We start from the raw sequence: 24646 nt of genomic DNA, 5'->3' as shown, positions 1-24646 counted from the left end.
ACTTAATTTCTTGACAAATAAGCACCATAAAATTGGTTAATTTGCACTTTATTCAAAGTCTTCTGAAGTAATATGAAAGCTTTGTGTGAGGAACAGATCAAATTTTTTATGGGGCAATACTCGGGGCAAATGGGACTACTTTGACTATTTTTGTCTCATTTTCGGAGCTTGGAAGAATATGTCCATTTAAATTTTTTTCATTTGTGGGTGAAATAGCTATGTAAAGAAAATGAAAACCAAATAAAAGGCAAAAAATGTAAAAAAAAAAAAAATCAATCATACTTGATGCAGCCGATGATGACTTGACACAGTGGGTAGATCAATGGCTCCAAAACCTCACTGGGGTAAATGGTGCTCAAGACACGACACCACAGATACAGACAGTGCACATACTGCCAGTTATACACAGACTGAAATGTCTCCTGAAGAAAACGCACAAAACAGAAAAATACCGATCAATATAAAGCTGCAAATCAGAAATTGATTTAATTGTGAAAAGCGAGTGAATGAGAGTTTGCTAGAACAACACCTGACAAAGCTGAAAAGCTACTTAAAAGTGTCAGCGGAAAAGGAGAAAAAATCTTTGGAATAACAAACATGACGAATCACTCACAATAAAATCAAGACTGAGAAGATAAATACAGTTGAATTAATTGAATTGTTAACTTTAAATAGTCTTTTTTTTTTTCCACACAGAAGAAAAGCTGTCAAGACTTCTAACTACCTTCTTCTTCAGATTCATGGCATTCCTGAGGTGGATGGCCAGCTGACGGATGTAAATAAATGCGTGCTGGTAGGACACCTGTGTGTCCAGTGAGTACATCTCAGAAAGAGTCCGCTGCATGAAACTAATCATGGGAAGAGTGTTGGGTGACGTAAACTTGCAGTTCTTTACGTAGGCGATGTACATTTGCTGCAAACAGAAACATCACCGTTAATAACGAACCATGGCATCTTCACAAGTATTTCATCATTAAGAATGTATAAATTGATCAATTTCCCCCCTAATATACACTACTGTTCAAAGCTTGGGGTCAGTACAATTTTTGGTAAAGAAATTATTAATTTATTCATCAAGGACACATTCAACTGATCAAAAGTAAAGATTTCTATTTTGAATAAATGTTGTTCTTTGCTACAACAACAAAAAACACTGAAAAATTTTATCATGTTTTCCACAAACATTTTAAGCAGCATAACAGGTTTCAACATTTATGATGATCAACATATTAGAATGATTTTTGAAAGATCACGTGACACTGAAGACTGGAGTAATGATGCTGAAAATTCAGCTTTAACATCACAGGAATTAATTACATTTAAACATTAAAATAGTAAACAGTTCTTTTAAAATTGTAATAATGTTTTACTAAATTACTGTTTTTACAGTATTTTTAAATGCAGCCTTGGTGCGCACAAGACACTTCTTTCAAAAACATTTTTTAAAAATGTTACCGACCCCAAACTTTTGAATGGTTGTGGATGCAATATTGTCAGTAATTCGTGGTGGATTTATGACAGCTGAGGTCAACCAATATATCAGTTTTTGATTTAAGACATTGGTCAGTAGTTCTAATGTCAATGTAGATTACTATATTCGACAAAATTTTCACTATCTGAGCATTATTTTTAACTCATTCTCTAGCTGTTTTTTTGTTTTTGAGGAAGAAAAAATATATATAACAGCACCAGTGTAATGCACATTATGGTCATGGACATTTAGTGCAAAAGAAAATCTCATAACTTGTGAAGTAAACTTACACTGTGCTGTTAAACTGACCTTAAGAACAGAGTCTAGGAAGATTTCCTGTTTGTGCCGGCAGATTTTGTTGAGAGCTAGAAAGGCCAGGACCCTCACGGTCTCCTCTCCTGTGCTCCAATGTTTGATCAGGCTCTAGTGTCACAAATGAAAAACACCAAAGATGCTTAATTTTATTGTTTGATTAAAAACCATCCATCTCAGTGCACTGAGCACGATTTTGGTCTTTAAGTTAGTGTCATCTATTTGTAGCGCTTACTTTGAGAAAGAGCCTGCACTGTTTTGGCAGACTCAGGTAGTACGGCACCATCTGGTTGGCGTGACGGAGAACTGCAGCTATGACTGTGGCCTGGGTTAAACTGGAGAGAAGCTGAGGAAGGGGGAAAAACAACCACACATCACTTCATGTTAGCACTGATTCAAGCTCTGAAATTTTGTGGGTGAAAACTGAAAAAGAAATCTACCTGAACAACACCAGCGACATACATCTTAATATCAGTCTGATTTTTCTGCCACCTGGGACTTGAGGACGGGAGTATTAATCTGAAAATACAGATGAACACAATGTTTTATAAAGAAATCTGACGGATTCAAATATCCATCTATACAGCAGGAGGAACAGGGCTGTTACTTCTTCTGGTCTTTCTCTGGAGCTTTGAGCTTCAGCATTTTGTGCAGAGCCGCATACATGTCCTTTATACAGAACAGGACGAGGGAATTGAACACTGTAAATGGGAAACAGATAAAGGCTGTCAGTGAGCACATTAAACATATTCGTTGTGTAAACGAGTAGACTAAATAAGTCGGTTAGTTACCCGCGCTGTCTGAGATGGTATATCGACACAGCTCCTCAGAGTCACCCTTCGTTGTAGCCACAGCAGCTTTGAAGGCTTGTGTGATGTCCCTAATCAAATTCGGTGTGGGCTCTTTCTGGAAACAAAAAACATAAAAAAAGAGCCATGAAGCAAACCAGCACACAGATGAACAACATTACAGACTCTGATTTGAAGCAAAAAAAAAGAAAAGTATATACACAACACACACACTATCCTTCAAAGGATTTTTTAAAGAAGAGTCTATGCTCACCAAGGCTACATTTATTTGATCAAAAACAGTAATGTATTGTGAAATAATATAAAAATTTCAAATAACTTTTCTATTAGATTTTTTTTTAGGGGTTCAAGCACGAAGTGCTGAAACCCTATTGTAATTGTAAGGATTTTTAGGGGTTCAAGCACGAAGTGCTGAAACCCTATTGTAATTGCTCTGATTTTTATTATTATTATTTTCCCCTAAAACGCATCGTGCAGCCCAAACCGTAAATGCTGGAGACTTGAAACTCAGCCAAATGGTAGTCCTCAATTTGGGGAGAACCTATCAAAGTATGACCCCGATTGGCCAATAGGTGGCGCTATAGTAAGCAAAAGTATGAAATCAGCCATAACTCCTAGACGGTTTGTCATAGAATCAAGTGTCTTATATCACTGTAATCCTTGGCTCAAGACGGTCAAAACGTATATCTCCGATTTCATTTCCGCCTGGTAAACCTACTTTTGCGAACTAGTCCTAGGTTTTTCGTCCGATTGGAACCAAACCAGTGCAGAAATGTTCTCTGGAGTCTGAATATCAATAATTATCGAAAAAAAGTTGAAATTTCAATTCACAGTCGCTAGGGGGCACCAAAACGTACGTTGTGGGAGGAGCCTATTTTACTAAAACGGCTATAACTCGAGAAATAAATGAGGTATCTTCACCAACCTCGGTACACATGTGTAATAGTTCAATCTGGGGTCACAGTAAAAAAATCGCGACGATTAAACACTAGGTGGCGCTATAACATGAAAAAAACATAAAACAGGCTATAACCACCTGACCGTTTGTCCGATTGACTTGAAAATTGGTATGCAGTGTCTTGGTCCAAGGTGCCGTGTATGTCTATGAGGACATTGGTGTATCTCGAAAAACATGGCCGCCATCGGCCAATGAAGTTTGAGCACCTATTAGACAAGGTTAACGAAGTCCGATCAGAACGAAACTCGGTGGGCATGTTTGGCTCAAGCCCCTAGAGGTCTGTAAGAATTTTGAAAGAAATCGGCCACTAGTTGGCGCTAACGAGGTTTATGGCTCTGTAATCACGTGGTGTAACAAATTTCCTCACAAAATGCATTATCATTTGATAGACCTCCTCATCCTGAACAACTTTGCCTCAAGAACCATTGCTGTCAATCAAACAGTTCATTAAATATTCATGAATATGTCAAAAACCTACTTTCGCGAACTAGTCCCTGGTTTTTCGCCCGATCGGAACCAGACCAGTCTAGAACAATTCTCTGGACTCTCTAGATCAATAATTATCAAAAAAAAGTTGAACTTTTGCATTTGGATGGCTGTAATAGGGTCATTTATAAAATGGGCGGGGCAAAATAAATAAAAAAGCCTATAAATCATAAATAAAAACTCAGAACTTCACAAAAATTGGTGAACATATGTGAAATAACATCATTAACAAGCATGCCAAATTTTATGGAGATCGGACCAAAGGTGGCGCTATAACTGTTAAAAAGCTTTAAAACCATATATTTCCTATGGTAAATGGTCTTTTTCATCTATTATGTCAGTAGTTACATGCTTGCTAAATAAATCTTAATAACTTTTGATGCTTTTATGCTTAAAGGCCTTAAAGGCATTAATTGCTTGAACCCCGATAAATGCTGCTTGCAGCTTTAATTATTATTAGGGGTTCAAGCACGAAGTGCTGAAACCCTATTGTAATTGTGCTGATTTTTATTATTATTATTATTATTATTATTATTCCGCCGTAAAACGCATCGTGCAGCCCAAACCGTAAGAGCTGGAACTTTGAAACTTTGACAGATGGTAGTACAAAAATCGAGGAAAGGTTCAGAGATTATGACCCCGATTGGCCCATAGGTGGCGCTATAACAACCAAAAGCGCGAAACTGCTCATAACTCCTAGACCGTATGTCGTAGACTCAAGTGTCTTATATCATTGGAAAGCTAGACGCCTGACGAACAAAACGTATATCTCCGATTTCATTTCCGCCATGATAGATTTTCCGCCATTTTGAATTTTGTCAAAAACCTACTTTTGCGAACTAGTCCCTGGTTTTTTGCCCGATTGGAACCAAACTAGTGCAGAAATGTTCTCTGGAGACTGAATATCAATAATTATCGAAAAAAAGTGGAAATTTCGATTCACGGTCGCTAAGGGGCGCCAAAACGTACGTTGTGGGAGGGGCCTATTTTACTAAAATGGCTATAACTCCCGATGTAAATGAGGTATCTTCACCAAGCTTGGTACACATGTGTATGAGTTTAATCTGGGGTCACAGTAAAAAAATCGCGACGATTGGCCTCATGGTGGCGCTATAAATTGAAAAAAACATAAAACAGGCTATAACCACCTGACCGTTAGTCCGATTGACTTGAAAATTGGTATGCAGTGTCTTGGTCCAAGGTGCCATGTATGTGTATGAGGACATTGGCGTATCTCAAAAAACATGGCCGCCATCGGCCAATGAAGTTTGAGCACCTATTAGACAAGGTTAACGGAGGCCGATCGGAACGAAACTCGATGAGCATGTTCGACTCATGGCCCTAAAGGTCTGTAAGAATTTTGAAAGAAATCGGCCACTAGTTGGCGCTAACGAGTTTTATGGCTCTGTAATCACGTGGTGTTACACTTATCGTCACAAAATGCATATCATTTGATAGATCTGCTCATCCTGAACAACTTTGCCTCTAGAACCATTGCTGTCAATCAAACCGTTCATAAAATATTCATGAATATGTTAAAAACCTACTTTTGCGAACTAGTCCCTGGTTTTTCGCCCGATCGGAACCACACCAGTCTAGGACAATTCTCTGGACTCTCTAGATCAATAATTATCAAAAAAAAGTTTAACTTTTGCATGAGTATGGCTGTAATAGGGTCATTTAGAAAAGGGGCGTGGTAAAATGCACTCAAAAGCCTATAAATCCTAAACGAAAACTCAGAACTTCACAAAAATTGATGAGCATATGTGTCATAACCTGCTAAAGAAGCATGGGAAATTTTATGGAGATCGGACCATAGTTGGCGCTATAACTGTTAAAACGCTTTAAAACCATATATTTCCTATGGTAAATTGCCTGTATTTGCTGTAAATGGTGTCTTCTATCATCATATAATGTTCATATCATAATGTTCAAAACCAGTGCAGCACAATTCTCTGAACTCTCTAGATCAATAATTATCAGAAAAAAAGTTTAACTTCTTCAAAAGGTGATTTTATATGAATATAATGACATATTAAGCCAATAAGTGGTATTTTACTGCCCCCTGCTGTCATTTCATCATACTACTCCCTAATATTGTTATAAAATTCATATTTAGACTTTATAAAATCATTATTTTAACATTTACAATCACATTTTGTCAAAACTCATCTATTGAGTATTACTATTGACAATTGTGTTACACTGAGATATGGAAATGGACGAAAGTAAATGAATGAAATGAAACGAAAGTAACGGCATTTAAGCCACGCCCCCGAATACAAATTCATTCATAACTCGAAAACGGAAAGTCGTTGCGCGCTCAAATTTTGATGGTGAGGACCTCTCCGGGCTCTTGATCGAAACGTGTCGTCGCGGGCCTCGGGAGCGCGCCCCCCGCGCGTCGCGAATCCGCGGGACCCCCGATTTTGAACGGCCATTACTCCCGACCCAGACCACCCCGAACATTGTGTGAGAGCTCGTTGGAAAGGGCGCGTCCTTGGCTAGCTTCGATTCAAATGTGGTGTTATTTGCCCTGGGCATTCCAGAGATAATAGCCCGAACAGATATGCCTTATAACAGTCATAACTCCCAGCCCCAATCGCCCAAAAACACCTTGATGGTCTCATTCAACAGGGCTCCTCAAGCACTATCTATGCTCTGAGTTTCAGAATTTTTCGCCTTTTGGTTCCTGAGATATAAGTAAAAAAACAAATTCCCATTCATTCATTCAAACACTTCAACTGTAAAATGTAAGCTATAATACCACTGTTGTCCACTAGAGGGAGCAGCAGGATTACGCATGATCTTTTAATTCGCTTCAGTATTGGGAAATAAACAAATGCTTTAAGAAGCAATCTTTTTTATTATGATGTTTTTTTTTTTATTATGATATTTGTATATATTTTATTTTTTTATTATGATTATGAACGGTTTGATTGACATTAGTGATTCTTGAGGCAAAGTTGTTCAAGATGAGGAGATGAAGATATTTTCACAATATCACATCCTAAAAACATTGAAAACATATTTGTCTTTGTGTGTGTGTGTGTGTGTGTGTGTTTGTGTGTGTGTCTGTGTGTGTAAGCATGCTTAATGGAAAGAACATGGAGAAACTGCTTTGTTTTACTGGTGGATAAAAAAAGTCTTTCAAATGAAAGTGAGTCAATTAGTGGTCTTCTACTGCCCTCTGCAGGACATTCTACTTAATAAAATATTTTCATCTGTGCTTTTGCATTAGTTTTTGGACTATATAAAATGACTTGCATGAAAATCACCTATTATAACACAGTCATGTTTTGTCAAAGTTTATCACTTCATTTTTACTGAGCTCTCAGTTTGAACAATTCTGCCTCTCAGTGATTAAATTGAAATCTGAAAATGGTGTTATACAGAGGAGATTTGCAATTATCATTTTGTTACCTATCTTTTATTTTAAATATCTACATCTACAACAAAATGTGTGTGCATGTGTGTGTTCAAGCATGTATTAAGTATTATTGTTTAAGTATTATTGTTTTCATTTACATTTTAACCACCAGAAGAAGAACACTCATTGGTTCATTCTGCTCACTAAAATTATTATTTTTCATTTTTTTTCCATTTGAAATATTTTTTAAACTTAATAAAATCATTAAAATAACATTTCAAATCATATTTTGTCTGTTTATAAATCCCACAGACTCACATTGGCTGCAATACTAATGTTTTTGTAAAACACAGACCTGATAGTCTAATCTGTGTGTATTGTGCATATATTATTGATATAATTACTATTGCAAATCATGTTATTGTAACTCATATCTTAATAGAATATTATTTGTAATTTTAATTCTTTATTTCTTAATTGTTTTTTTATGATTACTACAGATATTATCACCAAAGATATCAACTACACCTTCACTTTTAGTATTGACACGCTGCACACACAGCACAATCACACACTCACTAATGCATTCAAATAAATGTAATCTTACTGTGCTACTTTATTTGTACATGATTAGAATGAACAGAAATCTAAGAATATTTTTCTTCTTTTGTTAAAGCCATTTCAGACTCCAAGTAAGCATTATATTACTAATCATCTATTTTAAAGGTGCCATACAATTGAAAACTGTATTTATCTTGGCATAGTTGAATGATAAGAGTTCTGGACATGGAACTGACATACCGTGAGCCTCAAACACCATTGTTTCCTCCTTCATGTGTAAATCTCCTGTTTGCAAAAGACCGCTGAAAAATGAGTGAATCCCACCATAACACCGACTGTGACGTTGGAGTCAGGATCATTAATATTTATACCCCCCAAATTTGCATTTTCCAGTCCATGTTCTAGGCCAGGCAGTGTTAATGTGGACCTGCACAGCCGAATCATCAGAAGATCTGCAGGTGTTGTGAAGAAGCAAGCAAGGACAATAGTGAAAATGGCAGATCATGGATATAAATGTTATGTCTGAAGCTGTGCTGCGGATTTGAGAACTTTTCATTCCCTTCCCACAAAAGAGAACTGTCAACAGGCATGGTTGATGTTTACAACAGGATACCTCACCATTTTAATTCAAAGCTGTTAGTTTGCTCTGCCCATTTTACCCCAGACAGTTTTTCTAACCTGGGACAATATCAAGCAGGTTTCGCTCATCGTTTGATACTCAAGAAGGGGGCAGTTCCAACTAATGTTATATTTCCATTACAACCCCTACCGCAAGCAGAAAGTAACATTAGTGATTTTATCCACTACTTGACTGTTGAAGACATTTCTGTTTCAGAGATATCAGAGAACAATTTAAAATATATCAATGCATTCTACAGCACCTTTAAAATAATTATTTAAAATGGAGATCAGGCCATAACATCACAAAAACATGAAAAGGGCTATAACCACCTGACCATTAGTTCGATTGACTTTAAAATTGGTATGCAGTGTCTTGGTCCAAGGTGCCATGTATGTCTATGCCGCCATCGGCCAATAAAGTTTGTGCACCTCTTAGACAAGGTTAACGAAGGCCGATTGGAACGAAACTCGGTGGGCATGTTCGACTCGTGGCCCTAGAGGTCTGTAAGAATTTTGAAAGAAATCAGCCACTAGTTGGCGCTAACAGGTTTTACTGCTCTGTAATCACGTGATGCGTGTCATTTGATAGATCTCCTCATACTGAACAACTTTGCCTCAAAAACTACTGCTGTCAATTAATTTGTTCATTAAATACTTGCGATTATGTTAAAAACCTACTTTTGCAAACTAGTCTATATTTTTCACCCGATCGGAAATATACCAGTGCAGTACAATTCTCTGGAAGCTCTAGATCAATAATTATATAAAAAACTTAAACTTTACCCATTGGGTAGCCATAATAGGATCATTTAGAAAATGTGTATGGCAAAAAAACACTCAAAAGCCTGTAAATCCTAAACGAAAACTCAGACAACTCACTAAACTGCCTTATGTGCTTAAAGACCCTAAATGCTTGAACCCCGCTAAATGCTGCTTGCAGCTTTAATTATTATTATTTTTCTTCTGCCGTAAAACGCATCGTGCAGCCCAAACCGTAAGTGCTAGAGACTTGAAACTTTGCCATATGGTAGTACAAAAATCGAGGAGAGGTTATCAAAATATGAGCCAGATTGGCCAATAGGTGGCGCTACAGTGCAAAAACCAAAAAAATGGCACATTTTTGCTTAAATCTCACCAACCCTTTGTCACAGACTCAAGTGTCTTATATCATTGGAATCCTTGGCTCAAGCCGAACAAAAAAGGCCTCAAGGATTTCCTTTCCGGTATGCAAATTTTCCGCCATTTTGGATTTTGTCCAAAACCTACTTTTGCGAACTAGTCCTAGGTTTTTTGTACGATCGGAACCAAACAAGTGCAGAAATGTTCTCTGGAGTCTGAATATCAATAATTATTAAAAAAAAGTTTAAATTTTGATTCACGGTCGCTAAGGGGCGCCAAAACGTTCGAAGGAGGCGGAGCTAGTTTTACTAAAATGGCTATAACTCCAGAAGTAAATGAGTTATCTTCACCAAACTTGGTACACATGTGTAAGAGGTCAATCTAAGGTCACAGTAAAGAAATCGCGGTGATTAGCCACATGGTGGCGCTATAACATTAAAAAAACATAAAACAGGCTATAACCACCTGACCGTTTGTCCGATTGACTTGAAAATTGGTATGCAGTGTCTTGGTCCAAGGTGCCATGTATGTCTATGAGGACATTGGTGTATCTCGAAAAACATGGCCGCCATCGGCCAATGAAGTTTGAGCACCTATTAGACAAGGTTAACGGAGGCCAATCAGAACGAAACTCAGTGGGCATGTTCGGCTCAAGCCCCTAGAGGTCTGTAAGAATTTTGAAAGAAATCGGCCACTAGTTGGCGCTAACGAGTTTAATGGCTCTGTAATCACGTGGTGTTACACTTATTGTCACAAAATGCATATCATTTGATAGATCTGCTCATGCTGAACAACTTTGCCTCAAGAACTATTGCTGTCAATCAAACCGTTCATTAAATATTCATAATTATGTTAAAAACCTACTTTTGCGAACTAGTCCCTGGTTTTTCGCCCGATCGGAACCAGACCAGTCTAGGACAATTCTCTGGACTCTCTAGATAAATAATTATCAAAAAAAAGTTGAACTTTTGCATTTGGATGGCTGTAATAGGGTCATTTATAAAATGGGCGGGGCAAAATAAATAAAAAAACCTATAAATCATAAATAAAAACTCAGAACTTCACAAAAATTGGTGAACATATGTGAAATAACATCATTAACAAGCATGCCAAATTTTATGGAGATCGGACCATAGGTGGCGCTATAACTGTTAAAAAGCTTTAAAACCATATATTTCCTAGGATAAATGGTCTTTTTCATCTATTATGTCAGTAGTTACATGCTTGCTAAATAAATCTTAATAACTTTTGATGCTTTTATGCTTAAAGGCCTTAATTGCTTGAACCCCGATAAATGCTGCTTGCAGCTTTAATTATTAGGGGTTCAAGCATGAAATGCTGAAACCCTATTGTAATTGTGCTGATTTTTATTATTAGGGGTTCAAGCACGAAGTGCTGAAACCCTATTGTAATTGTGCTGATTTTTATTATTATTATTATTATTATTCCGCCGTAAAACGCATCGTGCAGCCCAAACCGTAAGAGCTGGAACTTTGAAACTTTGACAGATGGTAGTACAAAAATCGAGGAAAGGTTCAGAGATTATGACCCCGATTGGCCCATAGGTGGCGCTATAGCAACCAAAAGCGCGAAACTGTTCATAACTCCTAGACCGTATGTCGTAGACTCAAGTGTCTTATATCATTGGAAAGCTGGATGCCTGACGAACAAAACGTATATCTCCGATTTCATTTCCGCCATGATAGATTTTCCGCCATTTTGAATTTTGTCAAAAACCTACTTTTGCGAACTAGTCCCTGGTTTTTTGCCCGATTGGAACCAAACCAGTGCAGAAATGTTCTCTGGAGTCTGAATATCAATAATTATCGAAAAAAAGTGGAAATTTCGATTCACGGTCGCTAAGGGGCGCCAAAACGTACATTGTGGGAGGGGCCTATTTTACTAAAATGGCTATAACTCCCGATGTAAATGAGGTATCTTCACCAAACTTGGTACACATGTGTATGAGTTCAATCTGGGGTCACAGTAAAAAAATCGCGACGATTGGCCTCATGGTGGCGCTATAAAATGAAAAAAACATAAAACAGGCTATAACCACCTGACCGTTAGTCCGATTGACTTGAAAATTGGTATGCAGTGTCTTGGTCCAAGGTGCCATGTATGTGTATGAGGACATTGGCGTATCTCAAAAAACATGGCCGCCATCGGCCAATGAAGTTTGAGCACCTATTAGACAAGGTTAACGGAGGCCGATCGGAACGAAACTCAATGGGCATGTTCGGCTCATGGCCCTAGAGGTCTGTAAGAATTTTGAAAGAAATCGGCCACTAGTTGGCGCTAATGAGTTTTATGGCTCTGTAATCACGTGGTGTTACACTTATCATCACAAAATGCATATCATTTGATAGATCTGCTTATGCTGAACAACTTTGCCTCTAGAACCATTGCTGTCAATCAAACAGTTTATTAATTATTCACGAATATGTTAAAAACCTACTTTTGCGAACTAGTCCCTGTTTTTTTGCCCGATCGGAACCAAACGAGTCTAGGACAATTCTCTGGACTCTCTAGATCAATAATTATCAAAAAAAAGTTGAACTTTTGCATTTGGATGGCTGTAATAGGGTAATTTATAAAATGGGCGTGTCAAAATACATTAAAAAGCCTATAAATCCTAAATAAAAACTCAGAACTTCACAAAAATTGGTCAGCATATGTGACATAACATCATTAACAAGCATGAAAAATTCTATGGAGATCGGACGATAGGTGGCGCTATAACTGTTAAAAAGCTTTAAAATCATATATTTCCTATGGTAAACTGCCTGTATTGGCTGTAAATGGTCTTTTCCATCTCTGATCATATAATTTTCATATCATAATGTTCAAAACTAGTGCAATACAATTCTCTGGACTCACTAGATCAATAATTGTCAGAAAAAGTTGAACTACTTCATTTGGATAGCTATAATAGGTTCACTTCAAAATCTGGCCTTTACCAAGTGTCCCCGAAAGCCTATATCTCTTTAATCAATGCTCAGACCTTCTTAAAAACAAGTCAGAACGTGTGAAATATCACCCTGAACAAGCATGAAAATTTTCAGACAGATCGGACAAAATTTGCCTCTATAACAGTTAAAAAGGTGAAAATGATATGAATTAATGGCATGTTAAGCCAATAAGTGGTATTTTACTGCCCCCTGCTGTTTAAAATAGTCATTTTCTCATATTGGTATTGGTATCAGCCATGGTAAATCATGATAAATGATGGTGTGTGTGTGTGTGTGTGTGTGTGTGTGTGTGTGTGTGTGTGTGTGTGTGTGTGTGTGTGTGTGTGTGTGTGTGTGGTACAAATATAACAAAGGTTTTATTTTCCAACATGAAAACAAACATAACAGAGTGCTAGTGCACAAACAATAACCGACAATGATAATGGATGAGAGGGGAACTTAAATACACAGATCAAGACAAGGACAACAGGTGACGGTTATGATGATGAGGAGCAGGTGATGATGAGGAGGGTGATGAGGAGCAGGTGCAGGTGATGACGACAGATGGTGAATGTGATGAAGACAGAAGGTGAATGTGATGAAGGTGAATGTGACACCAATATCACTGAAACATTTGTGTGTGTGTGTGTGTGTGTGTGTGTGTGTGTGTGTAGCATTATTGTGTGTAGCATATGAAGCAAGTATGCATTATTGAGTTAACATGGAAACACTGGTTTGCTTTAGTGCAGAAAACTGGTCAAAATCATGAGGTTTAAAGTGAAAGTGAGCCAATAAGTGGTCTTCTACTGCCCTCTGCTGGCCATTCTACTTATTAATTACATTTTTCCACATGTGCTTGCATTTATACTTGAATACACACTAAAAATAACTTATATAGCAATAACTATTATAACACAATCATATTTTGTCAGTGTTAATCACTTTATTTGCACTGACACTTCAAATAATTGCTAGTAATGTGGTAAATCATGGTAAATCATGGTTAACTATGCTCTGTGTGTGTGTGTGTGTGTGTGTGTGTGTGTGTGTGTGTGTGTAAGCATGCATTGAGTTAACATGGATAAACTGGTTTGCTTTAGTGCAGAAAACTGGTTTAAAGTGAAAGTGAGCCAATAAGTGGTCTTCTACTGCCCTCTGCTGGCCATTCTACTTATTAATGAAATATTTCAACATGTGCTTGCATTCATACTTGAATACACACTAAAAAAATCACTTATATAGCAATAACTATTATAACACAATCATATTTTGTCAGTGTTAATCACTTTATTTGCACTGACACTTCAAATAATTGCTAGTAATGTGATAAATCAGGCTAGAAACATGGTAAATCAAAGTAAATAATACTAGATTGTCGTTTATCTCCTGGTAAATAATACTAGAACGTGGTATATCATGGTAAATCATGGTTAACTATGCTGTGTGTGTATGTGTGTGTGTGTGTGTGTGTGTGTGTGTGTGTGTGTGTGTGTGTGTGTGTAAGCATGCATTGAGTTAACATGGAAAAACTGGTTTGCTTTAGTGCAGAAAACTGGTTTAAAGTGAAAGTGAGCCAATAAGTGGTCTTCTAGTGCCCTCTGCTGGCCATTCTACTTAATAATGAAATATTTTACATGTGCTTTTGCATTCATACTTGGACACACACTAAAAATCACGTATATAACTAACTATTATAACACAATAATATTTTGTCAGTGTTCATCACCTCATTTGCACTGACACTTCACATAATTGCTAGTAATGTGGTTAATCATGCTAGAAACATTGTAAATCATAGTAAATAATACTGAAATGAGGTGTATCAAGGTAAATCATGCTAGAATCCTAATAAATCATTCTGGAACATGGTATATGATAGTAAATCATGCTAGAATCATATTAAATAATTCTAGAATGTGGCAAATCGTTGTGGGAGGAGCCTATTTTACTCAAATGGCTATAACTCAAGAAGTAAATGAGATATCTTCACCAAACTCAGTACACATGTGTATGGGTTCAATTTGAGGTCACAGTAAACAATTTTATGGAGATCGGACCATAGGTGGCGCTATAACTGTTAAAAAGCTTTAAAACCATATATATCCCATGGCAAATTGCCTGTATTGGCTGTAAATGGTCTTTTCCATCTATTATGTCAGTGGTTACATGCTTGCTAAATAAATCTTAATAACTTTTGATGCTTTTGTGCTTAAATGCCTTAAAGGCCTTAACTGCTTGAACCCCGATAAATGCTGCTTGCAGCTTTAATTATTATTATTATTCTGCCGTAAAACGCATCGTGCAGCCTAAACCGTAAGTGCTAGAGACTTGAAACTTGGCCAGAAGGTAGTACAAAAATCGAGGAGAGGTTCAGAGAATATGAGCTAGATTGGCCAATAGGTGGCGCTACAGTGCAAAAAACAAAAAAATGGCATATTTTTGCTTAAATCTCATCAACCCTTTGTCACAGACTCAAGTGTCTTATATCTTTGGAATCCTTGGGTCAAGCCGAACAAAAAAGGCCTCAAGGATTTCATTTCCGGTATGCAAATTTTCCCGCCATTTTGGATTATGTCCAAAACCTACTTTTGCGAACTAGTCCCTGGTTTTTCGCCCGATCGGAACCAAACCAGTGCAGAAATATTCACAGGAGTCTGAAGATCAATAATTATCGAAAAAAATGTAAAATTTCGATCCACGGTTGCTAAGGGGTATCAAAACGTTCGCAGGAGGCGGAGCTAATTATACGAAAATGGCTATAACTCGTGAACAAAATGAGATATTTTCACCAAACTCGGTACACATATGTAAGAGCTCAAGTTGAGGTCACAGTAAAAAAATCGCGGTGATTGGCCTCATGGTGGCGCTATAATATGAAAAAAACATAAAACAGGCTATAACCACCTGACCGTTAGTCCGATTGACTTGAAAATTGGTATGCAGTGTCTTGGTCCAAGGTGCCATGTATGTGTATGAGGACATTGGCGTATCTCAAAAAACATGGCCGCCATCGGCCAATGAAGTTTGAGCACCTATTAGACAAGGTTAACGGAGGCCGATCGGAACGAAACTCAATGGGCATGTTCGGCTCATGGCCCTAGAGGTCTGTAAGAATTTTGAAAGAAATCGGCCACTAGTTGGCGCTAATGAGTTTTATGGCTCTGTAATCACGTGGTGTTACACTTATCATCACAAAATGCATATCATTTGATAGATCTGCTTATGCTGAACAACTTTGCCTCTAGAACCATTGCTGTCAATCAAACAGTTTATTAATTATTCACGAATATGTTAAAAACCTACTTTTGCGAACTAGTCCCTGGTTTTTTGCCCGATCGGAACCAAACGAGTCTAGAACAATTCTCTGGACTCTCTAGATCAATAATTATCAAAAAAAAGTTGAACTTTTGCATTTGGATGGCTGTAATAGGGTCATTTATAAAATGGGCGTGTCAAAATACCTTAAAAAGCCTATAAATCCTAAATAAAAACTCAGAACTTCACAAAAATCGGTCAGCATATGTGACATAACATCATTAACAAGCATGAAAAATTCTATGGAGATCGGACGATAGGTGGCGCTATAACTGTTAAAAAGCTTTAAAATCATATATTTCCTATTGTAAACTGCCTGTATTGGCTGTAAATGGTCTTTTCCATCTCTGATCATATAATTTTCATATCATAATGTTCAAAACTAGTGCAATACAATTCTCTGGACTCACTAGATCAATAATTGTCAGAAAAAGTTGAACTACTTCATTTGGATAGCTATAATAGGTTCACTTCAAAATCTGGCCTTTACCAAGTGTCCCCGAAAGCCTATATCTCTTTAATCAATGCTCAGACCTTCTTAAAAACAAGTCAGAACGTGTGAAATATCACCCTGAACAAGCATGAAAATTTTCAGACAGATCGGACAAAATTTGCCTCTATAACAGTTAAAAAGGTGAAAATGATATGAATTAATGGCATGTTAAGCCAATAAGTGGTATTTTACTGCCCCCTGCTGTTTAAAATAGTCATTTTGTCATATTGGTATTGGTATCAGCCATGGTAAATCATGATAAACTATGGTAAGTGTGTGTGTGTGTGTGTGTGTGTGTGTGTGTGTGTGTGTGTGTGGTACAAATATAACAAAGGTTTTATTTTCCAACATGAAAACAAACATAACAGAGTGCTAGTGCACAAACAATAACCGACAATGATAATGGGTGAGAGGGGAACTTAAATACACAGATCAAGACAAGGACAACAGGTGACGGTTATGATGATGAGGAGCAGGTGATGATGATGAGGGTGATGAGGAGCAGGTGCAGGTGATGACGACAGATGGTGAATGTGATGAAGACAGAAGGTGAATGTGATGAAGGTGAATGTGACACCAATATCACTGAAACATTTGTGTGTGTGTGTGTGTGTGTGTGTGTGTGTGTAGCATTATTGTGTGTAGCATATGTAGCAAGTATGCATTATTGAGTTAACATGGAAACACTGGTTTGCTTTAGTGCAGAAAACTGGTCAAAATCATGAGGTTTAAAGTGAAAGTGAGCCAATAAGTGGTCTTCTACTGCCCTCTGCTGGCCATTCTACTTATTAATTAAATTTTTCCACATGTGCTTGCATTTATACTTGAATACACACTAAAAATCACTTATATAGCAATAACTATTATAACACAATCATATTTTGTCAGTGTTAATCACTTTATTTGCACTGACACTTCAAATAATTGCTAGTAATGTGGTAAATCATGGTAAATCATGGTTAACTATGCTGTGTGTGTGTGTGTGTGTGTGTGTGTGTGTGTGTGTGTGTGTGTGTGTGTGTGTGTGTGTGTGTGTGTGTGTGTGTGTGTAAGCATGCATTGAGTTAACATGGATAAACTGGTTTGCTTTAGTGCAGAAAACTGGTTTAAAGTGAAAGTGAGCCAATAAGTGGTCTTCTACTGCCCTCTGCTGGCCATTCTACTTATTAATGAAATAATTCAACATGTGCTTGCATTCATACTTGAATACACACTAAAAAAATCACTTATATAGCAATAACTATTATAACACAATCATATTTTGTCAGTGTTAATCACTTTATTTGCACTGACACTTCAAATAATTGCTAGTAATGTGATAAATCAGGCTAGAAACATGGTAAATCAAAGTAAATAATACTAGATTGTCGTTTATCTCCTGGTAAATAATACTAGAACGTGGTATATCATGGTAAATCATGGTTAACTATGCTGTGTGTGTGTGTGTGTGTGTGTGTGTGTGTGTGTGTGTGTGTGTGTGTGTAAGCATGCATTGAGTTAACATGGAAAAACTGGTTTGCTTTAGTGCAGAAAACTGGTTTAAAGTGAAAGTGAGCCAATAAGTGGTCTTCTAGTGCCCTCTGCTGGCCATTCTACTTAATAATGAAATATTTTACATGTGCTTTTGCATTCATACTTGGACACACACTAAAAATCACGTATATAACTAACTATTATAACACAATAATATTTTGTCAGTGTTCATCACCTCATTTGCACTGACACTTCACATAATTGCTAGTAATGTGGTTAATCATGCTAGAAACATTGTAAATCATAGTAAATAATACTGAAATGAGGTGTATCAAGGTAAATCATGCTAGAATCCTAATAAATCATTCTGGAACATGGTATATGATAGTAAATCATGCTAGAATCATATTAAATAATTCTAGAATGTGGCAAATCGTTGTGGGAGGAGCCTATTTTACTCAAATGGCTATAACTCAAGAAGTAAATGAGATATCTTCACCAAACTCAGTACACATGTGTATGGGTTCAATTTGAGGTCACAGTAAACAATTTTATGGAGATCGGACCATAGGTGGCGCTATAACTGTTAAAAAGCTTTAAAACCATATATATCCCATGGCAAATTGCCTGTATTGGCTGTAAATGGTCTTTTCCATCTATTATGTCAGTGGTTACATGCTTGCTAAATAAATCTTAATAACTTTTGATGCTTTTGTGCTTAAATGCCTAAAAGGCCTTAACTGCTTGAACCCCGATAAATGCTGCTTGCAGCTTTAATTATTATTATTTTCCCCTAAAACGCATCGTGCAGCCCAAACCGTAAATGCTGGAGACTTGAAACTCAGCCAAATGGTAGTCCTCAATTTGGGGAGAACCTATCAAAGTATGACCCCGATTGGCCAATAGGTGGCGCTATAGCAAGCAAAAGTATGAAATCAGCCATAACTCCTAGACGGTTTGTCATAGAATCAAGTGTCTTATATCACTGTAATCCTTGGCTCAAGACGGTCAAAACGTATATCTCCGATTTCATTTCCGCCTGGGAAAATTTTCCGCCATTTTGAATTTTGTCAAAAACCTACTTTTGCGAACTAGTCCTAGGTTTTTCGTCCGATTGGAACCAAACCAGTGCAGAAATGTTCTCTGGAGCCTGAATATCAATAATTATCGAAAAAAAGTTGAAATTTCAATTCACGGTCGCTAGGGGGCGCCAAAACGTACGTTGTGGGAGGAGCCTATTTTACTAAAACGGCTATAACTCGAGAAATAAATGAGGTATCTTCACCAAACTCGGTACACATGTGTAATAGTTCAATCTGGGGTCACAGTAAAAAAATCGCGACGATTGAAAACTAGGTGGCGCTATAACATGAAAAAAACATAAAACAGGCTATAACCACCTGACCGTTTGTCCGATTGACTTGAAAATTGGTATGCAGTGTCTTGGTCCAAGGTGCCATGTATGTCTATGAGGACATTGGTGTATCTCGAAAAACATGGCCGCCATCGGCCAATGAAGTTTGAGCACCTATTAGACAAGGTTAACGAAGTCCGATCAGAACGAAACTCGGTGGGCATGTTTGGCTCAAGCCCCTAGAGGTCTGTAAGAATTTTGAAAGAAATCGGCCACTAGTTGGCGCTAACGAGTTTTAAGGCTCTGTAATCACGTGGTGTAACAAATTTCGTCACAAAATGCATTATCATTTGATAGATCTGCTCATGCTGAACAACTTTGCCTCAAGAACCATTGCTGTCAATCAAACCGTTCATTAAATATTCGCGAACATGTTAAAAACCTACTTTTGCGAACTAGTCCTAGGTTTTTCGCCCGATCGGAACCAGACCAGTCTAGGACAATTCTCTGGACTCTCTAGATCAATAATTATCGAAAAAAAGTTGAACTTTTGCTTTTGGATGGCTGTAATAGGGTCATTTATAAAATAGGCGTGGCAAAATACATTAAAAATCCTATAAATCCTAAATGAAAACTCAGAACTTCACAAAAATTGGTGAGCATATGTGACATAACATCATTAACAAGCATGCCAAATTTTATGGAGATCGGACCATAGGTGGCGCTATAACTGTTAAAAAGCTTTAAATTCATATATTTCCTATGGTACATTGCCTGTATTGGCTGTAAATGGTCTTTTCCATCTATTATGTCAGTGGTTACATGCTTGCTAAATAAAACCTGATAACTTTTGATGCTTTTGTGCTTAAAAACCCTTAAAGGCCTTAATAGCTTGAACCCCGATAAATGCTGCTTGCAGCTTTAATTATTATTATTATTCTTCTGCCGTAAAACGCATCCTGCAGCCCAAACCGTAAGGGCTGGAGACTTGAAACTTTGCCAGATGGTAGTACAAAAATCGAGGAGAGGTTCAGAGATTATGACCCCGATTGGCCCATAGGTGGCGCTATAACAACCAAAAGCGCGAAACTGCTCATAACTCCTAGACCGTATGTCGTAGACTCAAGTGTCTTATATCATTGGAAAGCTGAAAACGTGATGAACAAAACGTATATCTCCGATTTCATTTCCGGTATGGAAATTTTTCCGCCATTTTGAATTTTGTCAAAAAACTACTTTTGCTAATTAGTCCTAGGTTTTTTGTCCGATCGGAACCAATCCAGTGCAGAAATGTTCTATGGAGTCTGACGATCAATAATTATCAAAAAAAATTCGAAATTTCGATTCAAGGTTGCTAGGGGGCATAAAATAAACATTGTGGGAGGAGCCTATTTTACTAAAATGGCTATAACTCAAAAAGTCAATGAGATAGCTTAACCAAACTCGGTACACATGTGTATGGGTTCAGTCTGGGGTCACAGTAAAAAAATCGCGACGATTGAACAATAGGTGGCGCTATAACATGGAAAAAACATGAAAAGGGCTATAACCACCTGACCGTTAGTCCGATTGACTTGAAAATTGGTATGCAGTGTCTTGGCCCAAGGTGCCATATATGTCTATGAGGATATTGGCGTATCTCAAAAAACATGGCCGCCATTGGCCAATGAAGTTGAGAACCTATTAAACAAGGTTAACGGAGGCCGATCGGAACGAAACTCGATGGGCATGTTCATCTCATGGCCCTAGAGGTCTGTAAGAATTTTGAAAGAAATCGGCCACTAGTTGGCGCTAACGAGTTTTATGGCTCTGTAATCACGTGGTGTTACACTCATCCACACAATATGCATATCATTTGATAGATCTGCTCATGCTGAACAACTTTGCCTCAAGAACCATTGCTGTCAATCAAACCGTTCATTAAATATTCGCGAACATGTTAAAAACCTACTTTTGCGAACTAGTCCTAGGTTTTTCGCCCGATCGGAACCAGACCAGTCTAGGACAATTCTCTGGACTCTCTAGATCAATAATTATCGAAAAAAAGTTGAACTTTTGCATTTGGATGGCTGTAATAGGGTCATTTATAAAATGGGCGTGGCAAAATACATTAAAAATCCTATAAATCCTAAATGAAAACTCAGAACTTCACAAAAATTGGTGAGCATATGTGACATAACATCATTAACAAGCATGCCAAATTTTATGGAGATCGGACCATAGGTGGCGCTATAACTGTTAAAAAGCTTTAAAACCATATATTTCCTATGGTACATTGCCTGTATTGGCTGTAAATGGTCTTTTCCATCTATTATGTCAGTGGTTACATGCTTGCTAAATAAAACCTGATAACTTTTGATGCTTTTGTGCTTAAAAACCCTTAAAGGCCTTAATAGCTTGAACCCCGATAAATGCTGCTTGCAGCTTTAATTTTTAAATGTAATTTATTCCTGTGATGCAAAGCTGAATGTTCAGCATCATTACTCCAGTCTTCAGTGTCACATGATTCTTCAGAAATCATTCTAATATGCTGATTTGCTGCTCAAAAAACATGTCTTATTATCAATGCGAAAACAGTAACGCACTTAATATTTTTGTGGAAACTGTTATAGAATTTTTTATTATTATTTGATGATTAGAAAAAAATAACAGTATTTATTTGAAATAGAAATCTTTTGTAACATAAATGTCTTTCCTGCTTTTGGTAAATATATTACATCTTTGCTGAATTCAAAAAAAAAAAAAGCTCTTGCCCTAACTTTCATTTCACTGATTAGTGATTATTCACCAGAAATAACAATTGCTCCCCCTTGTGTGAGTTCCAAAATATACAGCTAGCCATATATGGGCAGTTTTTATGCAGTTCAATTCAGGAACTCTCAGATGTCTCGTTTGCTATAAACAAAAATATTTTCCATATATCGACTGCATTGGAAAAAAACAAGAAAAGAAAAAACCCTACACTGGTCATCCACTACAGTTGAGCATCCCCTGTTGACAATGAACGAGAGCTCATACAGAATTATCTGACGCTCCTAAAAGAAAACATAGTGAATAAAGGATAAGATCAAAATGTTACCCTGAGTGCAGTTCTCCATTTCTCAATCATTGCTTCTGTGACCTTGGTAGATTCTTTAGAAGATTTTGATGGTTTCGCAACCTTTTTTTCTGATTCCTCCTCCTCCTCATCATCATCAGCATCCTAGTGTCACATAAAAATTGTGGTTCATATTCCAAGGAAAACACACACTTTATATATTAAAGTATAAAGTATTATATAATAATAATAATAATAATAATAATACATAAATATATATATATATATATATATATATACATACATACATACGACACAATTCACAGCAAATTGTGAAAAACATAATTTATAAATTAAAAAGTAATTAATAATTTGTTGCATAGGAAGAACTAAATGGCTGACCTCCAGTTGAGAAGGGAGTTTGTGGTACATCCTTTCCTCTTCATCCTCCTCCTCATCTTCAAGACTATCAGAGTCATCAAAATTCAGGAGCTCCTGGTCATTTTGTTCTAAGTACTTATAGAATTCTGGGTCTTTGCTCTTGAGGGCTGATAGCTGGTCCTTGTGCTCAGTCGCCTTGCCCTGCTTGTTGACAGACCTGTGACATCATTGATCAGAGTTAGACCACTGAAACAGCATGTTATCTAACTAGGTACCTCCCGTTCTGACAATAGAGTATCCTCTGCAATCATTTCTAGCATGTAACAGAGAATGGAAATAAAAACCCTAGAATAAAAACACTAGAATTATCACTAAAACGTGAAGGCCACACTTACGCCTTCTGAGGTGTAGGTTTCTTCTTTCCGCCTTTCTGCTGTGTTGATTCCTCATCCTCACAATCATCTTCCTCATCAGAATCGAACCCAGATAACATGAACTCATCCACACTGAGATCCTCCAACTTCCTGCACAAATTTAGATGGAACATCAGTAACACATTCAGTAAGTTTTTGTTTGCAGTACGTTTAGCTAGTTGATAATATAATAACAAATGCAATTTAAATTAATCAAATTCAATTAAAATACATTAAGTTAAATAAAACGTAAAATACATTAAATTCAATGAATTTATTACAATAAATAAAATCTGACAGCACAGTACTATAGTGAAGAAAAAATCTTAATTATGTGACATAATAGAAACTAAGTATATTTCCCAAATTATATTGTTATAATATACATTTTTCAAAGTATTAATGTGGGGTTTTTAGGATGGGCTTCCCAGGAGGAGGATAATATTTACGTCCATGGATAGCATCCACAAGACTGAAAACCCCTGCACTACAACAAGATTGACATGTCCTGAGACTAAACCTGGCTTTAATATTCCTCAAAAGAGCTGTTTATTTCTTAATACGTAAAACATTTGTATTAACAAGTATGTTTAGACTACGTTCCTACCTTCCTGAAAAGGGAAAACGTCAAAAAAGGTGAATAAAGTGCAGAAAGTTAGTGTATACTGAAGTTACAATGTATTTTTTTATTTGTAACAGTATTTTTCACAGTAATTCTTATGAAAAGGATTAAATTATTTTCAAAAGATTAACAATGTTCAACCAACTTTTTAGCAAGCACATGTAGCCTTAGTACACTAGATAATGACGATTCCCTAACAAATTTTGTAGCTGGATATGGATTTTTTTTTTATCAATTCATAATTAACTATTGCCTATTTAATGTCAGCACAATCATGTTCTCTCCATTAATGCTGATCTACTCATAGACTGATGAGTTTTAGTACATCATCTGTGGCTAAAACTAGCTAGCTATCGTCAAATATCATCAAATAAGTGTCTTGTGAAGTGAACTGAGCTCTGACAACACCCTCTACAGTTTAGTTAACTGTACTCGAAACAAAGCAAGAATTTGCGATTATATATACGAGGTTAAATAGCTAAGAATGGGACATACCTCTTGTTTTTCCCTGCCATGCTGGATAAGAAACGTGCACAGGGACGCAAATACCCACAATGCACCGCTTTCAGGAGCTCAGCTGAGTTGATCTTTAGTTTAACGTTGCGTTAAATGCAAACCAAAAATGAAAACTCACAGTCTACATTTCTGCTCGCTTGTGTTTTTGGAAGTATTATTATAAACAGATTATTTAATCTTTTACCTCTACATATTTTGTGGGATTTATTTTCGCCCAAATGCAGAATGTTTCCAGACACGACTTTAACTGTAGCTTTTTTCATTTTAAATATATAATATAACCAAAAATCTGAAATCCACCGAGAAATGTCTCCAACCACAGAGGCTGTTACCTGTTAGGCAAAGAACAATTGCACAAACCCCCATTTGGGACCGTGATTAAAA

The 24646-nt window shown here is 36.9% G+C and overlaps 1 protein-coding gene across 1 annotated transcript in view; it reads right to left on the bottom strand.

Annotated features, from left to right (window-relative positions):
* Window positions 1–24315, bottom strand: part of noc2l (NOC2-like nucleolar associated transcriptional repressor) — a 44509-nt gene extending 20194 nt beyond the window's left edge. The window contains exons 1-11 of the mRNA XM_084428351.1: window positions 24242–24315; window positions 23107–23235; window positions 22733–22928; window positions 22373–22495; window positions 2575–2689; window positions 2391–2484; window positions 2224–2302; window positions 2019–2129; window positions 1781–1894; window positions 725–913; window positions 283–422 (exon numbers count right to left, since the gene is read on the bottom strand). Coding sequence (XP_084284477.1) covers window positions 283–422; window positions 725–913; window positions 1781–1894; window positions 2019–2129; window positions 2224–2302; window positions 2391–2484; window positions 2575–2689; window positions 22373–22495; window positions 22733–22928; window positions 23107–23235; window positions 24242–24261 — 1310 coding nt within the window. The 5' untranslated portion in view covers window positions 24262–24315. The remainder of the gene's footprint in view (window positions 1–282; window positions 423–724; window positions 914–1780; window positions 1895–2018; window positions 2130–2223; window positions 2303–2390; window positions 2485–2574; window positions 2690–22372; window positions 22496–22732; window positions 22929–23106; window positions 23236–24241) is intronic.
* Between the last annotated feature and the right edge of the window lie 331 nt (window positions 24316–24646).

Source organism: Rutilus rutilus (genome assembly GCF_951802725.1).
Source record: "Rutilus rutilus genome assembly, chromosome: 13".
NCBI lineage: Eukaryota > Metazoa > Chordata > Actinopteri > Cypriniformes > Leuciscidae > Rutilus > Rutilus rutilus.
This window is presented reverse-complemented; position numbering and strand designations above follow the sequence as displayed.